This window comes from Akanthomyces muscarius (genome assembly GCF_028009165.1).
Source record: "Akanthomyces muscarius strain Ve6 chromosome Unknown contig_11, whole genome shotgun sequence".
NCBI lineage: Eukaryota > Fungi > Ascomycota > Sordariomycetes > Hypocreales > Cordycipitaceae > Akanthomyces > Akanthomyces muscarius.
The window spans coordinates 597916-617461 of NW_026611614.1; the positions used below are offsets into that span (position 1 = coordinate 597916).

Below are 19546 nucleotides of genomic sequence, written 5' to 3' on the forward strand. Positions count from 1 at the left end.
GGCTTTCAGCCCGGCAGCGCAATGAGAAGCAATTGACCGCGCCTCATTCATAGTTTGTTTAACCTGCTAGACAAATAAAACACATCATCCACTTTGGGAAAGTTTTAGGCTACTATTGTTGTGTATATGCTCTACTGAATCTTATTTATATAATTCACTTGGTCCCCCCCCCCCCCCCCCCCCCTCTCTATGGGCTTTCTACGTAGACCTTTATTCTCATCTCAATTATATTCAAAGAAATTGTTCTTTTGTTCTCAGGTCATAATGCACGCTGTCAACTTGTATGCATGGCTTCTCTTTGGACTGAGTGGTTCTCTAAGCCACAGCGCCAGTCCTCGCACACGCGCCGATCCCAGCAAAGAGCATTTCGGACAGAACCCTAATGCCCATCAGCTCTTTGCCGCACCACCGACCAATGGCCGAGTTATTGATCGTACAGGTTGGACGGTTACGTGCGACAGCTTCGAACCTGGCAATGAGTGCTCGAAAGCTATTGACGGAGACAACACTACGCTATGGCACACACAATACACTAGCTGGTCACCTCCTCCACCTCACACTATCACACTGGATATGGGCTCTACACATAATGTCAATGGCCTCTCAGTCCTACCACGGCAGGACAACAATCGGCATGGCAACATCGCACGGCACGAGATCTCTGTTAGCCCAGATGGCACTGACTGGGAGGTCGTGGCTGTGGGCAATTGGGCTATGGACGCGCTGACTAAGTATGCCAACTTTGAGACCAGAAAGGTCCGCTATACTCAGGTTAAGGTCTGGACTGAAGTTGAGGGTAATCCGTGGACGAGCATTGCAGAGCTCCAAGTTTTTGACGCCGGCGCAGAGCCGACCCAGTATGCTGGTACTGGAAAATGGGGGCTGACTATTAATTTTCCAACCGTCCCCGTGGCCGGTATGGTTGACCCTCTGAGTGGAAAGATTATAATTTGGTCTGCATATGCCTACGATAATTACCTAGGCTCAAGTTTTGACCGAGTCTTCACCTCCGTCTGGGACCCAGCCACTAATGACGTTGAGCCTAAAATTATCGACAATACCGACCACGACATGTTCTGCCCTGGCATCTCCATTGATGGAACCGGACAGGTTATTGTCACTGGTGGCAACTCCAAGTATAAAACGACTTTCTACGACTTTCCGTCCCAGAATTGGATAGCTGGTCCCAACATGAGGATTCCTCGTGGCTACCAGTCATCAGCAACCTGCTCGGATGGCCGCGTCTTCACCATTGGTGGCTCATGGAGTGGTGGCGAGATTGAGCCTAAGAACGGCGAAATCTATGACCCCAAGACTAAGATGTGGACGATGCTCTCCGGCGCCAAGGTGGATAATATGCTGACGCAGGACAGCCAGGGCGTCTACCGCTCCGACAACCACGGCTGGCTGTTCGGCTGGAGGAACGGCACTATTTTCCAGGCCGGCCCTAGCACCGCCATGAACTGGTACTACACCAACGATAATGGCAACGTGCAGTCGGCCGGCAAGCGCACGCTGAACCGCGGAGACGACCTTGACTCGATGTGCGGCATCGCCGTCATGTATGATGCCACGCAGGGCAAAATTCTTGCGGCGGGCGGCTCGCCCTCATACCAGTACAGCAATGCCCACACCGGCGCGTACATCATTACGATTGGGAACGCAGGCGACCAGCCCACCATCCAGCCTGCGAGCAACGGCCTGTGGTCGGCACGCGCTTATGGAACGGCCACTGTTCTGCCCAACGGCATGACCTTTATCACCGGCGGCCAGAGCTATGCGATCCCCTTCGAGGACAGCACATCGCAGCTAACGCCTGAGATGTACGACCCAGGTCGCGATAGCTTCTTCCAGCAGGCGCGAAATACGATCCCCCGCAATTACCACAGCATCTCTATTCTTATGCCTGATGCACGTGTCTTTAATGCAGGCGGCGGTCTATGCGGCGACTGCAACACGAACCATGTCGATGGCCAAATCTTTATCCCCAACTATCTCCTCAACAGCGATGGCTCTCTCGCTACCCGTCCCACTATCACCTCGGCAAGTGTGAGCGGTAGCCGCCTTTTAATTGGTACTGGAGGCGCTGTAACTTCAGCCGCGCTTATCCGTGTCGGAACGTCCACGCACACCGTCAACACTGATCAGCGTCGCATCCCGATGACGTTGAACCGTCAATCAAACACAGAATATACTGCCCAGCTTCCCACAGACCCTGGTATTCTGCTGCCAGGCTACTGGATGCTATTCGTGATGAACAAGAACGGCGTTCCGAGTGTCTCCAAGACTATCAACCTTTCTCTATAATATTGCTTCGCTTCTTAGACTTACTTTTGAACTGAACTATTATCATAACGGGCGGATATCAGGCGTGTGAGTTTAGGTGTTGGGTTTTAGCAGGTCAGATGGCCTGAGCACAAACGTACACACCTCACGACAAGACGCCACTTGGAAGCCCTCCATTCATCGAAAATCAAAATGAAATCGAAACTTTGCAGACTGACGCTTAAAATGTGACAAAGCGATCATATGCTTCGGAATTGAAAGTCAGATTACTATTTACGAGGCAGTACCAGGGCAGCAGACCAGAGTTGTTTATAATTGAACGAGACTGAGGAAACGTTAAGAGTACACAGATAGGTAGGAATACATAGTTTTGAGCAGCTATTTTAGTCGGCCACAAGGCGGTACTGCAAATGGGTGGTTGGTAGCCTCAATTCCTGTATTTTGAGCTGATTGGCTGACTATGAAGGGGGAAGGACGAGGCCATCTTCTCGTAGGCAACCACCATCATGGTGGTGGAAGTGGGTCCCAGAGTGGATGGTGCTCATAACACTGCCCTTGGCCGGCAATAACTCCTTGGGGCTGGTGGGCATCCAACGGTTGTCAGCCTTATTACGGAATGATACTATTTCGCTCGTGAAGATATTAGCCCCAAACAAATCGAATGTGAATCGAGAGAGAATGCACGAAGAGTAGGTATGGAGCGTTGGCTGCGCGGCGGAGAACGAACGAAAACGGGCCTGAAGAGGGACCTACCTTGCCCGCTGAGCTTCGACAGTAACCCGCTGGGCTTCGACAGTACCCCGCTGGGCTTCGCCAGTACCCCGCTGAGCTTCGCCAAAACCATTATTGCTCATCAGTACCTTGCTGGGGAAAGCCTAGCTGGCCCTATCCTGTACTGCAATTCGCCCCTGTTTGGAGGCAAGTGAAGCCCTCGGAATTATCTACTGGCTATGGTGTGGAATTTTTGTACGCCTAGCAGGTAGCTTTTTTGCTTCTCGGAGATTAATCCTTGTTGAAGCCATGGTGGTTTGTACCTCGATTTTATCAAGAGCCCGCCCACCCCTACCCCCCCCCCCCTCCGCCACGGCCGGTAGGTAGGGTTGCAAGACTTGTCATCACACTCAGTATGACTTCTTCTGCCCCCTGTCGGAAGCAGTGACGAGGGGACCCATTTCCGCAGCCCGTGCCCTTATTAGAAAAGGCACGTCTTTTGCTGTAACTACTGAATAGGATGGCCAAGTTTTAAATTCTTGCTCGTACCTGCCCGGGACACCACAAGCTAACAGGGTGCAACCAAAATCGAGGTACAACAAACAGCTGCCTCGCATGGGTGTAAAACTTTCGGCTCGCATCCAGTAGGATTACATGCCACACCCCCAGTTCTCGTCCCACCAACTTGAACGAGAAATGGGGGTGTGGCACATGTAACTAGCCTGTTGTTGGTGGTACGAGAACTGGGGGTGTGGCACATGTACCCTGTTCGTGGCTGACGCAGGCTGTGAGCTAGCACAGAGCCTTGACGGCGTGAAGAAAGTGAAAACATCTGCGCAAAGAATAATAAATCTCGGATAACAAGGCGCAGAGAAAAAAATGTCCTCCACATACATTAGCTAACATCAGATCTAATGCCTTGATGATGCGTGCGCTCCTTTAGTTTTATGCTAAAGCCACTACGCACCACGCGTGTCGTTGCTGAAGGAAGAGGAGCTTAGAAAGTCTTCACAATCCTACGGTTTGCCTGTATTCGAGTTACCCCATCCACTGACTGGCCCAAAATGAATACCTTGCACAACAAGTCGTGAATGAGGATTCACCCCTGTTGTATCCGTGCAATAGAAGTGCCAGCCTAGCAAGGGCCCTGGTCAGTCAAGAAGTCGTTTCACACACTATTAAAAGAAGGCATGCTTTTCACTCCGTCAGGCGAGCGAAAAAGGTGGCGAAGTGAGGCCCCTGGTGAAATTCTTCTAGGATACAGTAGTTTGAAGGTAATATCGAGCGAACTGCCACCAAGTCGCCATACATCAGCGCTCGGAATTACCGGGAGGCACTGTAGTACTTCAAATGCTCCTCACAGGCTGATCCATAGACCATAGGATCGTTATTCCTTGTCATCTAACAGTCTGTGGATTCAAGTTCAAAAATCTGTATCCATTATTCGGCCACTGGGCCGGGCTTCGTCCGCGAAGCTCTTGAAACCTTTGCGTCTTCCGCCTCACACGGTCAAAGCGCGTTTATTGGTAGCACAATATTTCTTATTGAATCTTGACTTGAATTTGATTTTATCAATTTTTCAGGCCCATTAGTCCTCTTCATGCTCATATGGGCGGCGTGGGACACACGTGGTTGACAGTCTGAGCATTTCAGGACGGGCAGAGACGCTGCTTGTCGAATAATCACACACCATCGCACATTTCTACTTACTAGTAAAACCCTCCCCGGCCCACATCTTTTGAGCGATCACACGAAGCGTTTGTCTCTCTCTCTCTCTCTCTTGAAACAAAACTGTCTTAAGGGCGGCTGTTTCCTTTACCCCATGCCGCCTTGACATGATTTACACTACTGTGCGCATTTGACCCGAATATGGACGAGCTTGGCAGGTTAGTTTCATCTGTCTTCCCTCTCTGACTTCTAAACTTTGACTCTTACTTTATCTTGAAAGGTCCTCGTTAGCTATCGCGACGCATTCCGAGTCGGACTTGCGATCCTATATAGACGACGACTCCGGAATATACCCGCAGCCTATGAAATGTCTGCCCACAAGCACTGGTTTTTCCTTGCTCTCCGATTACGAGCTGTCTGCATCTGCTTCCCAACAATTATCACTCACGAGAGTGGCTTTCGAATTGAATGGCTTTTATATTACTCTAAGCGGTGAATTGAATCTTCTTCCACCACTATACCAAAGTGTATTTATTAATGCTGGGCCAATACAGTCCCCTCTGGGGTTACAGTTTCAACTTCGATCCATGACATTGAGCGAATGCCAACACAATATGAAGTTGTGCCTGACACAAACATGTCATTATGCCAGCCCATGGGTTCCTCGATGTCCTCCAACTCTTCCGACCAGTACACTGCTCCTCTTCGGGCCGTTGGGTCGCCTCGCAGCCTCTCCAGTCTAGATACTGCAGACAGCTCAAGATCTCATCCGAATCACGACAGCCCCATTCCTCTGTATACCCAGCAGCTGGATGGCTTTCTCCCAAGCCTCCAAGATCTCGACTTCGAGTCTCGCTTAGAAGAATCCGCTTGCGACTTACAGATTGATCCTTTCTCTCGCAACCAACTCCATACTCGGCGCGAGCTACCACGGAAGAGACTGGAATTGCAGTGCATCCGGACCGAGGGCCCGGAAGAGGTGCCCGGCAGCGTTAGTGCTATTCATACGGCCCATAAGTGCGACCATCCTGGGTGTTGCAAGTCGTTTCGCCGCAAGGAGCACTTAAAGAGACACAAACAATCGTATGCTATGCCACACATTTACTAGCACCTTCTGGACCTGACCCATCACTAGTATTCACGGAGAGGGTCCCAACCGCTTCTCATGCGAATTCTGTGGAAAGCACCAGTTCAATAGACAGGACAACCTCAACTCCCACCGCAGGCTGCATGCCCGTGCGAACGCGAACAGGGGACGCGGTGGCGTGGAATACATCCCTGATGCCGTTCGTCTTATTGCGCAGGAAGAGCGCGGCCGAAAGCGTCGAGCTGCACCTAGATCTAAAACCTTTGTCTGAGCAGCGAGTGTGTGGGTCAAGTTTGGATGGCTGAAAGAATTTTTATTCCTGGTCGTAATCTCTCATGACAGCGCCCTTGCCCTTGGCCAGAATAACTGCCAAAGGTTTGGAAGCATCCCTCTCTCCGGTACAGTCTATTGCGTTACCACAACAGCAAGAAAAAAAAGGGTCGATCGAACGTGGGTGTGGTCTGGAAGTTGGCCGACGTTTATCAACTGCCTGTCCCCTGCCTGCACCATGGCACTACCTTGCGCGCTGTCAAGCAGCCGATGTAAAATAGCTGGTATATTATCAAGGCTACAAGCTTTATCTACGGATACGTTGTATAAAATTGAGCTCTTATTAGGACTTTCGACACATTTCCTTTACAAAAATGAATACAGATTGGTACTGGTAGAATTCTGCCCAGAGGTTGCTGCTTACCATGTCAACAAGCGCGCGACGGGCGCCCGCCCCCGCCCCAGCCCCCGCTCGCCCGCGTTTGTACCCAGCAAGCAAGCAAGCTACCAGGGAGGAGTCTCCAAGCTAGCAGGGCTCTCAACATGTATGTGGTGGGTAACGTGGCTGTAGCACATAGAAATGGAGGATTTTGCCTTTTGAATCTCCCTGATTTTCTGGGCATTTTTCTTTCTCTTCCTACCCTTGTTTCGTAGGGCACAGTCACGGATTAGTTCGGGCACGCGGGGATATCCAATTTCCAACCACAGCCGAGTTGTTGGTGGTCCGAATCGCAACAAGGCCTTTGCCACCCAAATCGAGGTGCTGGTACAACGCGCACTGGCTCGACAAGGGCTCGGCAAGGATTCAATTTCGTAGCGGAGAATAGTAACCTGTAACTAGGGGTACAACGCGTTCGCACCCAAACCATAGGTACCCAGCGGTACATCCCAGACCCACGACTCCGCGAGTCCTACTGGTGCTGTTTGCCGCCGAGAAACCAGTTCAATCTTTGTCCATCCCTTGTCGAGCCCGGGTGCTTTGGACCTCGATTTTCGTGGCGGAGACGGCTAGGGCCCCTGCTAGCTTACTGGTACAAACCAACTGCTACTGGTAAATGTAGAAAAACACTGGCCCTTGACGCACGTTTTCCCGCCAAATGTACTCACTGGCACAGTGCCGAGACCTGCGCCCGGCCCGTGTCCTTGCCTTTAACGCTGTTTCCCATGCAGAGTCGACCGAAAGATTGCCCTTCAGATGGAGAACTGTCGCAGCCTGCCCAACCGGATATCGTATTAACACGTACCCATCTGTACCAACAAGGACCCTAGGAGCAAAAGAGGAACATTTGCTACCCAATATAATAAGAGTGAGTACTCCGTAGAAAGTGGCTCTGCATCCTGCCAAGGCTGCCATTGCAAAGAACACATCTGCTACTAAAGTTCTTTGGTTCTGCACAAAAAGGAAACCCGAGACCTTTGGATTTGGGGATTATTCCTGAACGCTACAAATGTTGGAGTCTTGGTGTCGCCGGGACTCCTGCACGGCGCGCGTGGGCTTTTCCCTCCTCGTCGCTGCTCAGCTCATCATTTCATCATCAAGTAAGATATGAGTTTTCCAAATCATTTAAGCCATCAGTAATATCACTAACTTAACATAGTCATATCCCAAGGGAAAGAAATAACTCAAGCTAGTAGATACGCTTTAATTCTTACCATCAGCGTCTGGTCCATACTCGTTTGCGGATATAGTATCATATCTAGCTCCATCTATCGAAAAGCATACAACAGGGCTATCTATTTGGGGCTAAATGTGGTCTCAGTCATACTTTGGCTTGCAGGTTCCCTTATGGTAAGTTGGGACCTTCCCAAAGAAGACTTTCAGTTATTGGCTTACAGAGCCATGTATGCCTCTACCATAATTGGGATTGTACTCTGGGTGGCATTTTTTGTGACAATTTGCGAGACGACTGAGATTCCCGTTGTATGAGTATTCTTGGTCGTTCTATAATACTAGATCAGGTATGCCATGCTATTGTTTTGTTTGAGGACGCGCCCGCAGTTTCTTAGTGGATGTCATATTCTGCCTACATATGCACACGATAGGATCATGCCGATGCGAATCCATGTAGCGATGGTCGGGAAATGTGAGGGGTGGATAATTCATCGTCGCTTCACAGCGACGAGCTTGACCACGATGTTGGCCCGAAGCTGGTATAGCTCCCTCTGTACTCGTCAGATTTTGATCCGACAGAAGTTTTTTCTATTCTGGAACGATTTGCAGTACAGAGAAGGGCGAAACAAATGTCACACTTTTTAGTTAACAAGAATAATAGTGGTAGCAATTTTAGCCTGCGACGTAGCGCCGCCGGAAACCTACGAGGTACCCGAGACTCTTTAGTGGGGTAAATGTGCGATTGAACTCGGCCCTTACTTTGCCATATATGCATCAGTTGTTGCTCTGTCACAACAGAATTACGCTTCAGCGATGGAGTGGAGATCTTTTTCCCTTCCTGAGCATTTTCTGATTAGAAATATGGCGTCTAATCAGGTACTGCCTATGCAGCCTTTTTTCTTGCCCAAGGCAGTGCATGACGAGGCCGCGGTCGTCTTGTTCGGCGTCAACCACTTTCATATGATGGATGCCGCTGGCAGTCAGTCCAACGTGCTCCTCCATTTTCTCGACACCATTGGCCCAAGCAACACGGCCAGGCTAAAGCATATATACATCAGCTTTCCCCCGGCAGTCACTGTGACCGCTGGTCGTCGCCCGGTCGCCATCAGCAATCAAGGCAAAATCACCATTGGCCTTCTTCGAACAAGGTGCACTAGCTTAGCAACCTTGGAAGTCCTTTTGCAGCGGACAACTTTTAAAGAGATTGTGCCTTTGACGGAGGCGCTCATACAGGAGGCGCTACTGTTAGCTCAGGTGGAGTTTGCGAGCATATGCTGTTTGAATAAGATAATCGTAAAGCTGCATTGGTCAGTGAGTCTGGAAACGGCAGAATCTATGAAGGAATTAGGCTGGGTAGTTGTAAGGAGCCCTTGATGGAAAAGTGGCAGAGTTACTGAAATGCGTCAAGTGTTTTGGTCCTCGAAAGAATAACCAACATGTTGGGGGGGGAAGAAAACACTTATAAGGGTTTATGTAAATAAACAAGAAGGAGGGCTATTCGTGTCTCTTATCAGTAATTAGCTTGGAGGTTCGGCACTATGATGCATTTGCTTTTACATCACCAGCACTCAATCTCCTCACCCAAGTGTTAGCCGCCATCTAGCAAGATTCACTAAGCTTACGAAAAAAAGAGTTACATTTACGGGCTCAATAGCCAACGCATACAAACTGCCCTCATTTAAGCCGAGGAACTCCCTCACGCGAAGAGTCATCGGGGAACCAACCCCTGTTGACTTCCGCCTAAAAAAGGCATGGCAAGCCTGCATCTACTAGGAAGATCCCTTTGACTGCGGTGAAGGAGCTAGTAAGTATTTTTTAGCGGTAACAGCCAATCATTGGTAGTAAAAGGTCACTCGGAGGGAAGTACTACGACTTCGGTGAGAACCAGGGTCAACCTCAAATAACACTAATTAAGCCTGACGATAAGACCTTATCTCGTAGCTCTTAGTTGTTTTCTTAGTGGGTTTCGTGATCTGCTTGCTCCTTCATCGCTGTCAAAGGGATAATATCCTACAGGCTTTACACCCCATGCCTGTATTGTGAAGCCCGCGTGACTCTCTGTCCACTATTTACATATACTAGGAGGTACGGATGTTTGGTGCAGATAGTCTCTGTACTCCGTTGCTGTGCTGCGGAAAAATGTATTATAGTACTTTGGTGTAAGTGTAGATCGCTACGTAGCCTGGGAACCATCTGCGATGCTTAGGTATCCTGCACGTATGTGAGCGAAATGCACAGGACAATTTACTTTAAATAAGAGGCTCTCAACAGACAAGCCAAAGTCCTCATGGCCTCCACAAGTACTATGCACTACAGTACAGTAGGGATTATCTACAGTAGATAGCTGTATCCTCTGGTACGGTCAGATGATGGATAAAGTGGCCCTTGTGTAGGCTCCGTGCATCCAAAGGGATAAGTGCAGACTTCGCACAACTGATACTGCAGGGAGCTGAGGTAAGTTTGTTGCTAAAAGAGATTGAATCTTGGCCGGATAAGGGTCCCTGCTAGGCTCACGGTCTTCCTGGTAGGCACAAGTCTAGGGTTGAAACCTACAGTACGGAGTACCTAGTACTCACAGTCACACGAGCACGGCCAAAGCGCTACTCGCCACTACACTTCTTGATATAAAACTCACTCTGATGGCCCATATTGTTGTTGCTCGACCACTCGAAATCAGCGGCGCACGGCAACACGACACATCAACAAACAGTAGCCAAACCTGGTTCTACGAAAACCTTTCGACTAAACTTCGCATGTGTATCGCCTTGCCCAAGACAACATGGATAAGCTAAAGAAGTCCTACAACAAGCTCAATTCGGCATTTACGCGCAATGATAGGAACTGTGAGGACAAGCCTGGCATTCTCAAGACGAAGCACGGCCAACACATGCGCTCTCTTACGTCCGTCCAATCTATTCAAGCAAGTGCAATCAAATTGGGACCGCTACCAAGACTCGAAGCAGCGGAACATGCTTCGAGCAAGATGTCGCCCACCAAACACTCTCAGGAGCCAAGCAAAGCTAGTCAGGCGAACGAAGGCAGTGAGGCAAGCAGTACCCAGCAGTTGACCTCACTCGAACACAGGGTGTGGGACGAAGCCTGCGACCTTACCCTCAATGAGCCCAACTTTTGGGTTGAGGCCTACGACGGCCTCAAAGCAGACTATGAGCATGGCAAGCTGGTCCTTGCTTACGAGGAGGTGCTTAAAGTCAGATATGCGCCCAACTTCAGTAAGCCGGGTCGTACAGACGATAATTGCGGGATCAATCTCGACATCCGCAAGGCAATTATGAAACAGATCGTGCGCAACACCATGGAAAGTGTCGTTGAATATCGCCAGAAAAGCAACGGAACGGAAGAAAGCATCGTGGATTATTGTGACCCGTTCCTCGAGTACTGGCCGATCGGGTTCAACGATATATCGACGGTTGTATTGCCTCTAGCTGTATTTATATCCGCACTGGAGGTAAGTAGACGATCTCTATCTTTTTTTTGGTTGCCCTAGCAGCTGACCAAGATGTCTCTGTCCTCCTCTAGTTACTAGTGAGATCACCTAAGTTGAAAAACTCCATTGCATCTGGGATCAAGGAGGTCAGTAAGAGATTGAAGTGGTACCTGAGTCTCTCAAATCGTATCATGTATCGTTTGGGCCCGGTCGACCAGGAGAAAGACCGCAGTGACCCTGTTATGGAGCTTAAGGAGCGTATCCTGAGTCTATATAAGGCTGTGCTGATGTACCAGATGAAGTCGGTTTGCTTGAACTATCACTTCGAAGGCTGGGAGTTTCTCGACGATTCAATCTCACTTAGTGATTGGGAAGGCGATTTTAGCGATATCATCGAGGCTGAGATCGAGGTCCTACATGACATATTCTTCCGGGAGCTAGAGTACCAGGGAGCATCTCGGCAGACACTCGAGGGTCATATTAGGTCGGTCAATGCTACAGCTTTATCGCGGGACGGCAAGAGGCTAGCATCAGCCTCAGGTGACAATACCATCCGACTCTGGGATGTAGCCAAAGGCACCGCTCAGCGGACGCTCAAGGGACATACTGACTGGGTCACTGCTTTGGCATTCTCGCGGAATGGGAAGAAGCTAGCTTCAGCCTCCGGTGACAATACCATCCGGCTCTGGGACGCAGCCAACGACACCGCTCCACGGACGCTCAAGGGTCACACTGACTGGGTCACTGCTATAGCTTTCTCGCGCCATAGCGAGAAGCTAGCTTCAGCTTCAGTAGACAACACAGTCCGGTTCTGGGACGCTGTCACAGGCACTGCTCAGCAGACCCTAGGAGGCCATACTGGCTGGGTCACCGCTATAGCTTTCTCACCTAATGGCAAGACGCTAGCATCCGCTTCCGGTGACAAGACCATCCGACTCTGGAACGCTGTCACAGGCACCGCTCAGCAGACCCTAAAAGGCCATACTGGCTGGGTCACCGCTGTAGTATTCTCGCCGAACAGCAAGATACTAGCATCAGCTTCGGTCGATAAGACCGTGCGACTCTGGAACGCAGTCCGGGGCACGGCTCACCATACACCCATGCGCCATTTTGATCAGGTTACATCTATAGCCTTCTCACATAACAGCAAGACGCTAGCATCAGCCTCAGTTGACAACACCGTCCGGCTCTGGGATGCAGTCAAAGGCACTATAAAGCGAAGACTTGAGGGCCATACTAAGCGAGTCACTTCTATAGTTTTCTCGCGTAATAGTAAGACGCTAGCATCAGCTTCATTTGACAACACCATCCAGCTATGGAATGTAAGTAGAGGTACACTTCGGCAGACACTTATAGGCCACACTCATTGGGTCACTTTTATAGTCTTCTCGCGGGATGACAAGACACTAGTGTCAGCTTCATTTGACAAGAGTGTTCTATTCTGGGACACAATTACAGGGACGGCTCAGCCAGCATTTAAGGGTAGTCGATTTTTCTTATAATACTTTTCTCATTTGACAAGACCGTTATTAAATGAAACGATGCCAAATAGTAGATAACCTCGTGATAATTACTTCTCCGGCTAGGCTGTAGATTCAAGGCAAGACCCCAGTATTGTAACTACTTAATCCGCAAAGTGAAATAGAGTCTCATTGATGATATCAGAGCTAATACATATATGGTCATCTTGGTATGCTAGGGGTGGAAGAGAATTCAGGGCCTTGTATGAAAAGTCCAGGCCCCATACCGACTCAGTACCGCGAGAGCAGCGCTCGCAATCATCGCCAATGAAGACGGGTGTTTCTGATGTGACGCCGTTGACCGTGACAGTAACTCTCTTGCCGCAAAATTTCGCACGTCCTGCTCGTGTATTTAGCAGTAAATTGCTCATAGCCACTAAATTGCTCGAATTGATGTCTTTGAGCAAGTAGAGTGAGAGCCAATTGAACATCACTGAGTTTTGATTCTGAGAGTGAAAATGTTGGATATCGTAGTAGCAATATCTTCTCTGCATTTATTAATCTGCACATACCATTTATGCCCGGTACCCAGACCCGAACACTTATTTGACGCCACCAGAAATGTTGAAGTAGGCTGCCCCAACTTTTATGCCCGTGTTTAGCTATCTAAAAAAAAACTGTTTCAGGACGAAGCCTTATCATGCCATGCGACCGGCCCACGATGGCAGCTCGGTTTTCGGCGTCCTCAGACTAGACGAAAGACACAATGTGATCTCTTGCGTCTGACACAGCTGTGCCAAACAAGCATGGCCCGGAACATCCTCTTTCAATTTCAACCCGTAATGTAGTGGTCTTTGAAGCGTGATATGTGCATCATTAGTAGCAAACGTTGAAATTGATGCCCAAACGTTTGAACCGCGAGATATTGTCACTTACGTTAAATACTATAGTATTTACTGATTTAACTCCAGATAGGCTCGATGGCCTCGCTCACTCCTTTGCCTCCCTTTGCGCACACTATATTGCCTCGTCGAGTCACTCTCACCTTCGCCTTACTCTTGCTTTCATCTTGCTCCCGATCTTCTGCGAATCTCCAAATGCCTCCATTCCATATCCATATACTCTTCGGCGATAAGCCAAGGTATAACACCTCACCGTGTTACATAGGCGAGACTTTCCGCGCAGCATCCGCAATAATACCAACGCAGCCCAAAACTCTGAAAACCAAGATCCTTCGGGTCGTCTGCCGAGGTAATCTCTATGATTCTTCGGCAACCTGAACACTCAATGGACGGTGTATTGTCGCGTTGTGGCATGATGGCTTGACAGAACCAACAGTAGCAACTTCCAGCGTCTGCCTTTTGTTCTCTAGAAGCAGGGGCTTGCCGTTCTATAAATACGCCTGGATGATTGGGAGTAGCTTAATAGCAGCCGGTCATTGCATTAAAGCCTAATTGCCAGCCTAGCTGCCGTGTAGTCGAAGGCCAAATCATGTCACGAATGACAGTTGTTACAACATCTGACTTGCACGTTTTGGTCCAAAGTCATCCTCAGAAGTGATGTAGGCCAAGTCACCATTTCTCCCAAGAGAGTCAAACTCATGGCTTTTCAGCCTCAGTCGGGCCCATGTAGGACGAGCTTAAACAACATCTAATGATACGGGAAAACGCACAATATTTAAGCCCAGTTTGATACTGTACACAGAGACATTTAGCTGTTATCTCTACTATCGTTACTATCCAGGTACATTAAATTGCTTGCCTTTCTATGTGGGCCACTAGGTGTCCCCGCCGTAGCGCTGTCTGCAGTCACTGTCAGTTTTATCTACGATTTTAGCCTTGTCACCACATCAAGGTGGTCAAGTGGCACAGTGGTCAGCGTGTGTCCTCAACCTTTTTGCCCCAGACGCGGCCCGTGGTTACCCCGCCCTGGTCTCGCACAGGTCCCGCACAGGTCAATCATGTTGCGTTGTTGACTTTTGGGATAAATGGAATGGTGCCTCCGGCTGGATTCGAACCAGCCTGTGGAAGATTTCTGGCACAGTGTCCTCCCTGCGATCGATTTTGAGCTTTTCTTGCTTTGCTTCGCTGCTGTCAAGATTTGGCGAAGGGCGATTGAAGAAGAAAAGAAAAGAAAAGAAAAGAAGCCGGCTCGCGACCTAATATAGGCACCCACTACGAGAAGCTATTACTGTGGGCGATCTACGTTCAACAGCTATTAGCATAGCTGGAAACTCTATTTGGAAATGAGCAACAGCATATAGACGTTAGTTTGGGACTTACTTGATCCTGCACTCATTTGACGGTTTGCTATTTCAGATGTGGTGATACGATGGCCGTTCAAATTGCCTCTGGTGCTGCTTGATATTATGATTAAGCTGGCTGCAGATAAAGGGCTGCCGGCACAAAGCTCGCAAACCTACAGCAGCGAGAAATTCGGCAAAGCACTCTAACGTAACTGATAGCCTATCGGTCTACATGCACCTCATGATTCAGATCACGATCGGCTCCATTCTATACATCTCCAGCTAACGTTAGACATCTAAGTGAGGCAGCAGTGCAACACATTGGAACAGTGGGTCGAAGGTAATTCCGAGCGAACTGCCACCAAATCGCCATACATTAGCGCTCGGAATTACATGAAGGCACTGTAGATCACATTTAAAAAGTTGATTCGAATACCATCACAAGTTGCATGGAATGCAAGAGTCTAAAGATACTGCGGACGTAAAGGTGGGATAGCGCGACGTTTTCGGCTCCCCTTTGCTGGCTACCAACAAGATTGAGTCTACAGATCGGTCGGACACTGGTGTCACAGGGGTGCTGATGCCCGATGAAATAGGCGATAACTCCGAAATCGATGTTTAAGCACATTTCCGTGCGGTTTCCGTTGATAAAGACAGGCGAACATCTAATCTGTCGTGTCTGAGGCGCCGCGAGTTACGAACTCGGCGGAAAATGCGATAGCCCGGAGTCACGGTGCGGTATGATCCTAAAAGAGGAGTTCGCGATAACTTGGCTAGTTAGGTATGTGCATGAAGACGACAACAGATACACGGCGTGGTAAGTGAATTTGGTAATTGGCAGCTGCTCCTTGAAGTATGCCCGGGTGCTTAGTACATCACGAAGCAACTTCCAGCTAATGCGTCACCCACCTAGCCACTCCGTGTCAGTGTTAGCCCAAAATCTTCGCACTCTGGCGCGTCTGTGAGCTAACTCTTTATCTTGCCATTTGCCTCATCACCCACCCAACTGCGTACATTGACGACCTCCTCATCATCCGCAACATCACCGCACCGCGAGCAGATTGTGCGCCCAAGCACATTACACCAAAAAACACTACCACGACGCTGATTTTTCTAGCCATTCCTATAGTATACCTACAGTATTTACAACTCTAAAAGAAATACTAAGATTACTCTTTTACTCTTCTCGATCTTAAAAAGTTCTTTTTAGTTGGAGGTACGGGAACTGGGGGCGTGGCACGTGTAGCCGTACTTTTTAGATTGGAGCCGTGCGTGGCCTGGAAAAAAAGGCACGTTATCTCCGGGGCCCGGAATAGAGCCCTATCATTGGCCAGAAGCACCAACCAACCCACTCTTGTACGATGGCCTCCATAGAGCTCACAAACGAGTTGTGTACCACAGACCACGAAGAAGAACAGAATACGTTTTTTCTCCTACCGCGACAATTTCAGCCTGTGCCCATCAACTCTGTTTCGAGTATGGCTTCTGACATAATTGATCTCGTCTCCTCAAGCCCACCTAGAGATGCCAAGTCTTCCAGACGTGCGTCCTCAGATATTGGACATAGAACTGGACATGGTGGAAAGCGGCCGCGTGTGTTCTTCGAAGGTAGTACAAATCTGGAGTGGCCCGGTTTGCCTGTACTGACACAATCATCTCATGCAGATAAATGGGCATCGAAAACCTCGCCAGATGATATCGAAGTCATAGGCTCTAACGAGGTCGACATCTGTACTATGGCGAAAAGCTCAGGCAGAAGTACGCCGCCGGTCTCATAAGCAGCTCAATGCCGGATTCTGTTACATTCATACTGACGATTTCAGTCTTGAATCCAACCAATACGCAACGTCTTCCAACAAATGCATTACCGAGCTCCTTTCCCGCAAGAGCCATCGCGACGTCTCAACAAGCCGTTCCTTCCAGTTTGTCCCGCGCTAGCCCGGCTGTTGTTATTATTGAGGACTCGTCTTCCTCAAGCGACAGCGATTTTCCAGCCATCTCTGATATTGATCTATCGACAGAACAGTCATCCTCGCTCTCGAAACCTAGGTCAGCAAAGAGCAGTAAGCGCAAGACCCCTGTCTCTTCGTCGAGTAAGCCAAGACGGACCATTGCCCCCAGACAAAGCTTTTCAGGCAATGTTCCCGATAAGACTCATAAGTTCAAGCAGCGAGAAGATCAAAAGCGACAAAGAGAAGCTGCAATTGCAACTAGGCAGGTAAACAAGGCTGCACATAACAAAGATGTGTCCATCAGAGAGATGATCGTCGACATTCCGATAAATCTTCCGCCGATCATAAAAAAGCACCTAGAATCGTTATTGGACGCGTCAGAAATACAGTACCAGGAATTTGAAAGTTCAATGCATACCATCGTAAAATGGCGTCGCTCTATCAACAGCACATTTGACGACAAAGTAGGGCAATGGCTCCCTACACCACTAAAAATTGAGAGAGAAGAGCACGCACTCCTCTTAATGACTGCAGATAATCTAGCGCAGCTGATCTTCAATGAAGGCCTCTACGAGCATGTGGCCTTGCTTCGAAGCCAGTATCCGACCGAGAAGTTCATCTATATACTGCAGGGCTTCAATTCCTGGAAGAAGAGAAACCGTGTGATACAAAACCAACTGATCACTGCTAGTGTATCATTGCGGAGTGAGAGCCGGCAAACTAACTGCGTTGACGAGGCGATGGTCGAACACGCCCTCCTCGAGCTGCAGGTCGAGCACGACATCCTCATCCACCACACTGCTAAGCCACGCGAAACAGCCGAGTGGATCTTAATATTTACGCGGAATATCTCCGCAATTCCCTACGAAAAGCAATGGGTCAAAAATACAGCAGGCGCAGGTTTTTGTACGGACAGCGGGCAGATCAGGAAGGGTGTAGACACGCACGATACATACTCCCGTATGCTACAAGTGATCCATCGTGTGTCGGCCCCTATGGCCTTCGGTGTGGCGTCGGAATGTGGGACCGTTACGGAGCTGGTAGAACGACTGGAGACGCGAGGGCCCAGGGCGCTGGCGCAGGTACGTAAGAGAGTCGGCAAGGACAGCGCGCTCCTAGACCAGACGATTGGCCAAGCCGTCAGCAGGCGTTTCCACAAGATTTTTACGGGCACCAACGATAGCAGCACAGATGTATAAACTGATTTGGGAGAAAGGGTCTCCGATTTAGTATTTCGCTGAGTTTTGATCACAATCGCGAGCTAGGAGAATGCACACTATCATATGTCTACGCTAATATATCCTTTTCTGACGGTTCAATATAACTACGGAAAGATTTGGCTAGGTGATTGTCTATCAATACATATACTAGGGAGGAGGGGAGGGTGGACATTGTAGCGTACTGACCAGCCACATACATTCCCCTCAACAGCAGCGCTGTCGAGTAAGGGGCTATAAAGATGCCTATACCAAACATATCTAGCTAGTGCCAGAAATGGCCGATAGTGTAAGAGTGGTTCATCAAAGTATGATCGATCTGGAATAATTGCCAGCGAGGTACTGCAAGATGTACCACTCGCCCAGGAGGAAGACGACGGCTGGTATGAGATGGGAATAGATATTGACTGTCTCGTTGTGGAGATAGCACTAACTGCGGAACGAGGCGCGAGCCAAGCCCGATATAGGCCGGTAATCGTTAAGAATATACTGGTTGTTATCGTGTTAAAACCATTCCGGCATCTTGTCGAACAAAAGAAGAGCCGGGCGTCGTGCCTCATCGGACCCGGACTAGGATGTGTTATCTTCTATTCCCGGCCGTTTACGCGCCTCTGGCTCCTTAGGCGGGACTCGTAGACAGGGAGCGGGCGCCATTTACTGTCGCGCCGGGTGATGGCTGTGTGGTGTGTGAAGGCTGGAGTTCAAGAGTGCGCGAGAATGGGCTCGAAGAAATACATTTTCTGTTTGCTTGGTAGTTTCTCTGTGCACTGGCTAATAGACGCGCCCGTTTGTGGCAGACGCCCGACACCGGCATTCAACGGGATTTTTGCACGAGTGTCGGGCTGGTTGCCGGACTTGCCGATCAAAGTCTCAAAGCTCCTGGTCTTTGATGCGAGAGCAATTGCAAAAATTGAGAGGTGCGCTCCTAGCAACTAACGTTAGATGCTAGCCCGGGCTGCGATGCTAGCACCAAAAAAAGTACCTACCCAACGTTACAGATCAACTAGTTACTCTAACGCCATTATTAAGCCATCGGACGCCTCAGACTCCCACTTCAAAGCAAAGGGCGACCTCGTGCATCCCCTCGGGCGACGCGTGAGTCCAACGCCGAGACGCGCCAGCGCACTACTTTTGTTGCGCCATGTCGCACCGAGAAAGCGAGTGCCGACGATTTTGGTTGATGACTATTATAAGGTCTTGACGTTGTATTTCGACACACAATCACCCAAGCACCCCCATTAAGTAGTAGCAAGCAAGGCGGATTCCGACGCGTCGTCACTTCGAGGCGGAGACGCAGCCGCTCGATATCTCCAGGCCAATTCACCAGCCGCCACTAAATCGGACTCTGCGAGGACGTACAAGGTTCATATGCACCATGGAAGAGTCTGTGTCTACGGGGGCCTGCAGGAACGATGGCGATTGCGTATTGGACTCCTTGTAGCGTTCAACTGCATTCATTGTGGACTGGGGGCGCTGTTTGACCCTCAGCTGGTCCAGAGCAGTGGCGGCAAGCAGGTACATATGCGCAGCGCATGACACCGGGAGATATGGCACGTATACACCAACATTGTCATTTGGTACCTTTTTCTTTCT

At 49.5% G+C, this 19546-nt stretch overlaps 5 protein-coding genes across 5 annotated transcripts; all 5 read left to right on the plus strand.

Annotated features, from left to right (window-relative positions):
- Window positions 1–264: 264 nt before the first annotated feature.
- On the plus strand, window positions 265–2307 carry LMH87_007688 (uncharacterized protein; the record flags this gene model as incomplete). The annotated part of the gene is made up of 1 exon (XM_056199614.1): window positions 265–2307. The coding sequence occupies one exon, from the start codon at window positions 265–267 to the stop codon at window positions 2305–2307; it is 2043 nt and encodes a 680-aa protein (XP_056058046.1).
- Window positions 2308–4866: 2559 nt separating this feature from the next.
- Window positions 4867–6023, plus strand: LMH87_007689 (uncharacterized protein; the record flags this gene model as incomplete). The annotated part of the gene is made up of 4 exons (XM_056199615.1): window positions 4867–4883; window positions 4946–5157; window positions 5220–5748; window positions 5801–6023. The coding sequence occupies 4 exons, from the start codon at window positions 4867–4869 to the stop codon at window positions 6021–6023; spliced, it is 981 nt and encodes a 326-aa protein (XP_056058047.1).
- Window positions 6024–10413: 4390 nt separating this feature from the next.
- Window positions 10414–12489, plus strand: LMH87_007690 (uncharacterized protein; the record flags this gene model as incomplete). The annotated part of the gene is made up of 3 exons (XM_056199616.1): window positions 10414–11100; window positions 11172–12401; window positions 12463–12489. 3 exons carry the CDS (start codon window positions 10414–10416, stop codon window positions 12487–12489), a joined length of 1944 nt encoding a protein of 647 aa, XP_056058048.1.
- A 3773-nt stretch (window positions 12490–16262) lies between these two features.
- Window positions 16263–16998, plus strand: LMH87_007691 (uncharacterized protein; the record flags this gene model as incomplete). Its single annotated transcript, XM_056199617.1, has 5 exons — window positions 16263–16392; window positions 16450–16542; window positions 16608–16706; window positions 16806–16847; window positions 16955–16998. 5 exons carry the CDS (start codon window positions 16263–16265, stop codon window positions 16996–16998), a joined length of 408 nt encoding a protein of 135 aa, XP_056058049.1.
- Window positions 16999–17260: 262 nt separating this feature from the next.
- On the plus strand, window positions 17261–17935 carry LMH87_007692 (uncharacterized protein; the record flags this gene model as incomplete). The annotated part of the gene is made up of 1 exon (XM_056199618.1): window positions 17261–17935. The coding sequence occupies one exon, from the start codon at window positions 17261–17263 to the stop codon at window positions 17933–17935; it is 675 nt and encodes a 224-aa protein (XP_056058050.1).
- Between the last annotated feature and the right edge of the window lie 1611 nt (window positions 17936–19546).